Raw genomic sequence first — 8,149 nt, 5'->3', positions numbered from 1 at the left:
TGTGTGTGTGTGTGTGTGTGTGTGTGTGTGTGTGTGTGTGTGTGTGTGTGTGTGTGTGTGTGTGTGTGTGTGTGTGTGTGTGTGTGTGATTAGACTGATAACGAGGCCGTTGTTGGTGTCCTGGGAAAGCTGTAGCCTCTGTGCTCCATGCTCCCCTGGCTGCTCTGTGGCCGTGGCTCCTGCTGCTGTCTGAGTGGCCTTCACTCCTCCTGATTTATAGCAGCCCTTTAAACACAAGGAGCTCCGGATCTCTGTTAATGTTTGCCAGCTCTGGAGACACCGAGCTGCTCTTGTACTTCAGCTTATCATCATACCAGTACAGGCTGCGGTGCTGGATAAGATGAAGATGGCGGTGATTTAATCAAATCCTCCTTTAAAGGAGAACGTTGGCAGATATCTCGTTCAAATCGTTTCATAAATACATCATTTAATCAGTAACATCATCCATTTAAGGATCTGTCAGTGAAGTGACCCACACATGAAATTCACTCCTTAATTTCGCAAATTTCTTGTTCAAAACATGCAATACTGGCTTATTTTCAGTTTTTTTTTTTTATATTTGCTGATGAAATGTCATTATCCACTCTTTGTGCTTCACACACTCATTAACTCCACATATAAGCACTGTTTTGTGGTTTAAGTGTCTGGTTAATCACATTTCCACACAAAGTCCTATAGGTTTTTCAGGCAGCTCACTTCTGCCCCCTTCTGGTCTCACGTGAGCAAACAAACTAAACTTTAAAGAGCTTTATTTGGTGAAGAAAAACCAAACAATAYAAATTAACAAGATCATCTGAGGTTGAATTGTTGCTGTATGTTTCTAAATCTGCCTCAGATGTAAATATAGTTCGTTTTTCCACCCTAACCTTCTGCACAATGTCTTTTATTGTTTTCAGCACCATGGACAGATCTCAGAAGCCTCCTGTCTGGTTCAGGATCCCCCATCATTCCCCACCCCCAGCAGTAGCCTGGTATAGCTGACAGATTCCTCCATATTGTTAAATGTCACCGGGCGTCCCTCAGAGACGTACAGATCAGTTGTTCAGCACGCCCGATCCAAGATAATTATGGCTCTCTGACTGCACTTTAATTACAACTCTTGGCCAGCAGAGACCCTTTTATTTTTCCTCAAACACTAGCAGCTGGTTTTAACTGCTAATCAATCGAAGCAACTTTATTTATAAGGAACATTTAAAACATTCAGAGTTGACCAACATGCTGTACAATAAAACCCATAAAAAGAGCCATATAAAATTATTCAAATGAAAGCATCATAAGCAATTTAAAACAAAAATATGTCAAATACAATGCCAAGGAAAAAAGACAAAATGACAGAAAATGGCATAAAAAGCCCAACGTTAAGGAAAATAAAGGTAGGACACACCTTTAATTGACAATAGAAGGTTGTACAGTTCTGTGGCAGCTACACCAGAGGAATGATCTACGTAATCGGTTCAAAATGGCCAAGGTTAGATTATACTCTGMTGCCWAAATAATAATATTTAATTYTGTATTTTCRAYACACACAGTTCAATTCTATACCACAATAAGTATGCTATGAAAACGCTGTATATATCAAAAATWAATTTGACTTTGCGGCATAGCCTAAACACCTCTAATTGGCCTCTGTCTCTATAAGAACCTCCTACCGTTTCTGACACTCCCACTTCTGCACTTTTTAAAAGAATGCTTTAGYYGAGGGGTGCTCTGTGGGGGGTGGGATCTCAGCTGCAGACTGAGCTCCAGGGAGGAGCTTTGTATGAATAGGCAATGCTTTGTACCAACAAGAGTTCAGGCAGCTCCACACACAACTTATGCCTCTCATAAAAAWCTGAACTATACTAAAATGACAATACATTTATAAACATCAATTTGTGTTTAATATCTAGGACTATTTGAAGTTGTTTTATTCCTGATGTAGGTACAATGTTGAAATAAGGACAAAATAATAATAACCCTGTATTAGTTAAACCAACTATTTGCTAGGGGTGCAACAATACATGTACCCGTATCGAACAGAGCTTTAGGTTCAATACACACTTGTATCAAACAATATAGATTTTAAAATTTTACTTTATCAACATGTCTTCTGAAGATGCTCTGTGTTAAAGGATCAGTGGATCTGTGTTCGACTACTCCACCTAGGCTGCATTTTTTTAGCTCAGATCTACTGAGAAACTTGCTGTTTCAGCAACATTTGATTAAAAAACTGTACTTTTGAGGTTAAACAAATGCTCATAATTAATTTAAATAAATTACAAGTTAAAAGGGGCATGGACATTTCTCTTTTTTGTATCGAAAAAATATCCAACCATGAGACTAAAGTATCGAAACGAACCGAATCGTGAATTTTCTGTATRGTTGCACCCCTACTATTTGCATTTAGCTACTTTTAAGCAGAAGCTGAATTTTCAGTCATTTGGTCCTTTTTCTTGTTTTTTCTACCATCTGCTCCTCTAATCACATGTTCCTGTGTGTGTGTGTGTCTCTCTCTCCATGTCAGCCTGTAAGCGTAAGGAACAGGACCACGGCAGAAGCGAGCGGGGCAGTGTGACCAAGAAGCCCCGGCTGGTGTTCACGGACGTGCAGCGGCGGACGCTCCATGCCATCTTCAAGGAGAACAAGCGTCCATCCAAAGAGCTGCAGCTCACCATCGCCCAGCAGCTGGGCCTGGAGCTGGCCACAGTCAGCAACTTCTTTATGAACGCACGCCGCCGGAGCCTGGATAAGTGGGTGGACGACGGCTCCGGTCATGCAACCAACTCCGGGCCCAGTGCCTGCACCAAAGCCTGACGTGGGACTGAATCCGACCAACTCATGGACTGACTCAACCTCGGTGGAAAAGCTTTAAAAACTTACAGAAATCTTAGAGACCTCGAAGCAACGTTTTGCCCTTAAAAACCTGTACTATATTGATATTTATAGTATCCAAAGATGAAAAGAGAACAAACCAAAGACTTCTCGTTTAACCTGCTTTAAAATGTTCGTTTGAGCTACGTGTTTATGTTTTACATACTGCAAAAAGACTTTCACTTTCTTACACACACACACACACACACACACACACACACACACACACACACACACACTGTCACTGGTCTTTAGCTTTACTACTCCTCCCCTCACCTCCCCACTGTGTTTCAGTCTGTCATTTGCCATCTTTATCTTTAATCTGATTGGTTGGTTTTAATGATGGGTCCCTAAACGGAGGTTTAATCAGCCTGTTGGGAGTCTGATCTGCAGCTGTCCAGAAAAAGAATAGAAAAAAAAACAGGGATGAATGTGGAGTTCCAGTGGGATTTGGTCAATCAAATAAAAATCCTACAGGAGCGACTGGATTGTTCTGAAACCTCGTTCGGATCAGTGCATGGACTTTGATGTTTGTCTGTGTGTCTGTGCAGTTGTCTGTCTTTCTTTCAAGCATTCCAGACAGACAGGACAGGAAATGTCCATGGGTGGACTGCTAACCATGAAACCAAAAAATAATAATAATAACAAAAAAAAAATCCTTACCAGGGCTAAACCAAAAACAAAACTCAGCCTCAGCTGAAGTGGTGCTTTCCTCCAACCTGCTGAACTCATGTAAAACAGGAAACCAAAGCTTTCTGCATTTTTCTGCATTTTTAACCAGAGAAAGCAACTTTACCAAAGAATATACACCTCTTATCCTCTTGTACCTCCACAGCTCATGCAACGTTTGCATCTTACTTACATTTTGTTCCTTATTGACAGGAAAGCCACATGACCTACAATTACAAGCTGTTTGCCTTAAGGTTCCTGATTGAAGCAACGTATTCCATTCAGCTAGAATCTCACAGCAGATGCTTTGTGTGAGGCTGAATCATTGCAGATGTTTAACTCAAAATGCCAAACAGTTGGCAAAGAAAGATAAAATCGGTTCAGTGGTGTGTTTTCTCTGCAAAGCGCTCTGTCAGAGAGACAAATTGCGTGTGTTTTTTTCTTTCAGGACACCTCTTTCATAAGAAGGACTGAGTGTGTCTCTGTCGCCCCTGCATGCCTCACGTGTCTTTGATTTTTATCTCCTCATCAAAGACGTAGAGCCGAGGAGATGATACCAATGATCGAATCACTTTCAGGCGCTTACGCAGCAATGTCAACCCGTCACCTGAATACGAAAGCAACCCAGCCGACTCCCCTCGCCCTCCCCTCCGCCCCCTTCTCCCGGTAAGCCGTACGTACTGCAGCGCTCGGAGGAAAGCACCACGCAGATGCTGGATGGCGTTGGCTATATTAAGCTGCACCCCACTTCTCCTCCACCCATCCTCTCCTAGGCCAGGGTTAGCAGCTCCACATTCGTTCCGACAAGCTTTGAATGAGAGGCCGGGGGAAGCTGCTTCTTCATCTCGGAGTGAAAAACCAAAAAAAAATGACAAGAGACCAAAAAAAAAACCAGAAGTTTCAAACCTGCTGATGTTTTTAGTGTGAACCAAAGATGCTACCTCACTCAAGTTCCATATGTGATTTCTATCACTTTGATGATACCAAAGATAACCAAAGATTTTTTCTAATTGCACGGCCTCTGTGAGTGGTGTTTAAAAGATGCTATGATGTATGTGTCCCCCCCTTTTCTTTACCCCACCCCCCCCTCTACTTCCTTCCTCCTCCTTCAATCTGCAATCAACCCACGCGCCCCTGCTACACATTGCTCTTGCTTCATCCTGATTTCAGCTCTGTATAGATAGTCCTTGCTGATGTAGCTGTAGGCAGATGTGCCGCACTCGAGCAGCCGCACAGGTGCCTGCGGGTCCAGCTTGTACTGATATGATCTTTGTTTGTGCCTGTTAATCACAAAAAAATTATCCTTTCTGATGAAAAGCCAAAGGGAAAAAAAATAGGAATATTCTGACATTATGACAAGCCAAGAATTTGTTGTGGTCGGTCCAGAACGGTTTACGTTGTTTTTTTTTTGTTTTTTTTTTTGTAGCTTTCCATCCACGCGGCCCTGCCTCCTTGTGTGTTTTTGTAGTTTATAGATCGAACAAAGAAGTCAGACATCGTCACACGACCGCGTAGGGCAGACAGCCATGGGCAGAATTCAACGATAGGCAGACGTGTTCCTGAAAGTAGAAGCAGATGTGTTGCAATCTTTCTAAAAAAAAATAATACTCCCAGGACGAGTGCCTTGCTTGAACCAAAGTGTTAAACCGCCGTTGACCTCTCACCTTTGACTCTGTGAATACCTCAGCCTGTAGAAGGGCCACAACTGAAGAAACAAGGAATTTCTTTCTCTTCTTTTTCTTTTTTTTAATGTTTAGCTTTGTTTAAATCACAATGTGGTGCTTTCGCCAGCTCAACCATGCAATGAAAAACATACCAAAGGATGTTCTGTTGTCCACTTCTACAGATTAAACCAAAGGTCTTTGTTTTGATTTTTCGTCCCTTTTTTTCTGTCCTCTCTCTCTCTCTCGTCCCGCTCCTTTGTCCTCCCCTCCCCTACACTTTCCTCCTCTCTCTGCCGCGTGTAGGAAGGTGCTGCACTCTGGCCGTGCATGTCTTTACCAATGTCTCTGAATACCTCATAGTAATAATTCCTTTGAGTTCTGCATTGAGACGTCGTCTCTCTGCGGCGGAGCTCCACTTCTTTTGTTACTGTTGTTTCAAAAAAGCTGTATTATTACTAACTTTGAGGTGATTTGTTGATTCTTTTTAACTCTCATTTTRGGCAGAAGTGCTCTGTTCCAAGTCACGGAGGATGAGTTTCAGGGTTGATGTTCGAAACTTTAAGAGATGGAGGGAGAAACGTATTTTTATTTTTTATTTTTTATCAGACACTGGGTATTACTTTTACAGGGTAAAACCAACTGCTGTGATGTTGTGTTCATGATTCCTCTTTTACCTACGTCCTTGTTGTGATTATTATTATTTTTATTTAATTGCATTTTGTATTGTTTAACAACTTCTTTAATTTAAGTCTTTGTAGAAACTCTAGATTTGTACATATTAGGTTTTTTGGAGGAAAAAAGAAAAAAGAACAGAAACAAAAAAGACAGTTTTCGTTTTACGGCCTTATTTTTCACGCTTAGATCTGACAAATGAGTTTTTTTTGTTTGTTTGTTTGTTTGTATGATTTTCCTTCAGCAAATCCTAGCCGGCATTTCAATGTGTGTGTTTTAAACACTGCCAAAAATCCAGACAGTTGATTTTGCCAGAGCCAACAAAGTCAAACAGGAGCTACTTTGTTGATCAGCTGGTGAAAAAAGCAGTGTGTACGTGTGTATTAATGTTTTTTTTTTCTATTCCTTTTTGAATACAGTTACTTTATGAGTATTGCTGCACATCCAAAGATTTTTAAAACAAACCAAAAAAATTGGAGAAAAAACGTTTGTTTTGTTTTTTAGGAAAAGCACTGGCGTTTGTAAAGTTGTTGAGTTTTTATTTGCCATTCGCACGGTTACAGAATGTAGAAGGCGTAGGGCTCTGTAGACAAGCTGACTCTACCGTGTGGGGAATCTCCTGTACAATCTGAAGCATTTGAGTGAAAAAAAAAAAAGCGTGGGCTGCAAGCCTTGCTCACTTTGCTGTCTCATGCACAGAGTGAAGTGGAGCGGAGGCAGGGCAGCCGGTCTGCCGGGGGCCGTGCCACGGAGCTGGGTCTGTTTTTATCACCGTGGCTCGCCGCCTCCCTCCACCTAGTATCTGTTCTTTTGGTACGTACTCGTGGAATGACTGTAAGCAAAGTCTAACAAACTGCAGAGAACCCTACCAAGAAATCCATGTGTGAGTGTGTGGGGGGTTCTAACATTTTGGACTGCTTCTTTTTAAAAAAAATTTATGTGAACCCAGAATTCAGGTTCTGCTGAGGTTAGGGAGTTTGTGTCTCATCATCTGCATGCATCTCTTTACTGTTTTTTTTAATCTTATTATTTTATTGTTGGTTAAATGTGTTCGCTCTGCATGCATGTGGCTGATTGGTGGACATAGGGTTCTCAGAGCTGTCAGCAGCTGTCTCGGCCTGAATCCAAATACCAAAATGTCCAAATCAGACTAAATCAGGATGATGTGCTGACGTCGTGTTATTAGGTGGAAAGGTAGTTACATTTAGCTTAAAAATTTGTATTTAAGACGTTGGATGCAAAATGGACTTTTTTTTTCTTTTATCAGGTTTTGTTTTATTTATTCTGTCTCAAAGGAGTTCCCATATGATGGGTAGCTTGGCTACAAGTCTCATAACAATACTGCAGCGCCTACGACAATCATCTGGGTCTCTTACGCTGGGGAACTAGTTTCTCACCCGCAGAGGGGTGTCCTCGAGCTATTCATACACAAAGATGCTTGAAAGGTTTTGATAAACAAGCATTTTTGTCATCAGATTACAGCCAAAGGTGTTTTGCGGGGGGTGGGTTTATTTTGCACTTGTGTTTCAAAATGACGTCTCATTGGTCTGGTCGGCCTTGTTCTCTTTCTTTTGGCTTCCTTATTAACACACAGTGGCTCTTTGATTTGTCAGTTTCTGAATGTGTAAGCACGCGTGTGCGTGTGTGTGTGTGGGTGTGTGTGTGTGAGTGCATGTGTGCCAGAGAGGCGATACTTGCCTGTGTTACTCTCACATGTATAACTCCATGTCTCATGGTTTGATTTGTCATCGCTGTTTCCCAGGCTTTACTACTGCTTTCTCAGTGCCGTGCAATATCATCTGTTGTGATTGCTAAGCAAAAAAGAAAAAAAAAGAAGAAAAAAGAAAGAAAATTGAGGAGCAAGTGATGATGTCATCCAGCTTTTTTCTTTTTCTTTTCAGTGTTCAAATGTTTCAACATTTCTGTAGTCACAAAAAAAGGTAGAAAATAAACTGTTGGTATTTCCAACTCCTGTGTCCGACCTTTTTTATTACTATTTTGGGAGTTAAGTTATCTTTTTCTTACTCAAACAAGCAAATTGCATCAATAGTTATGTTTAACCATACATTTTATTGAACAACAATTCAAAATTTTATCAATCCTGAATATATCTGTTGTTTTTTTCTGTACCCTGCTGAGTCATGAAATCACCAACTTTGTGCATCACAGTGCAGTAAAAGCACACGCCGGGCTCATAAATAATGGAGAGGGTTCTAAAACCACAAACTCATTTCATTAYAATTTTTGATGTTTCTGCAAATGGGAATTCAGGTTTTGCTGCCAATGTGCATTTA

At 41.1% G+C, this 8,149-nt stretch overlaps 1 protein-coding gene across 2 annotated transcripts in view; it reads left to right on the top strand.

Annotated features, from left to right (window-relative positions):
- The window catches only part of onecut1 (one cut homeobox 1), an 11,500-nt gene extending 3,677 nt beyond the window's left edge, over positions 1 to 7,823 (top strand). For both annotated transcript variants that reach the window (XM_014010445.1, XM_014010444.1), the window contains exon 2: positions 2,504 to 7,823. In XM_014010445.1, the coding sequence (XP_013865899.1) occupies positions 2,504 to 2,793 (290 nt within the window). In that variant the 3' untranslated portion in view covers positions 2,794 to 7,823. The remainder of the gene's footprint in view (positions 1 to 2,503) is intronic.
- Positions 7,824 to 8,149: the final 326 nt, after the last annotated feature.

The sequence above is a fragment of the Austrofundulus limnaeus genome, unplaced genomic scaffold (assembly GCF_001266775.1).
Source record: "Austrofundulus limnaeus strain Quisiro unplaced genomic scaffold, Austrofundulus_limnaeus-1.0 Scaffold69, whole genome shotgun sequence".
Classification (NCBI taxonomy): domain Eukaryota; kingdom Metazoa; phylum Chordata; class Actinopteri; order Cyprinodontiformes; family Rivulidae; genus Austrofundulus; species Austrofundulus limnaeus.
This window is presented reverse-complemented; position numbering and strand designations above follow the sequence as displayed.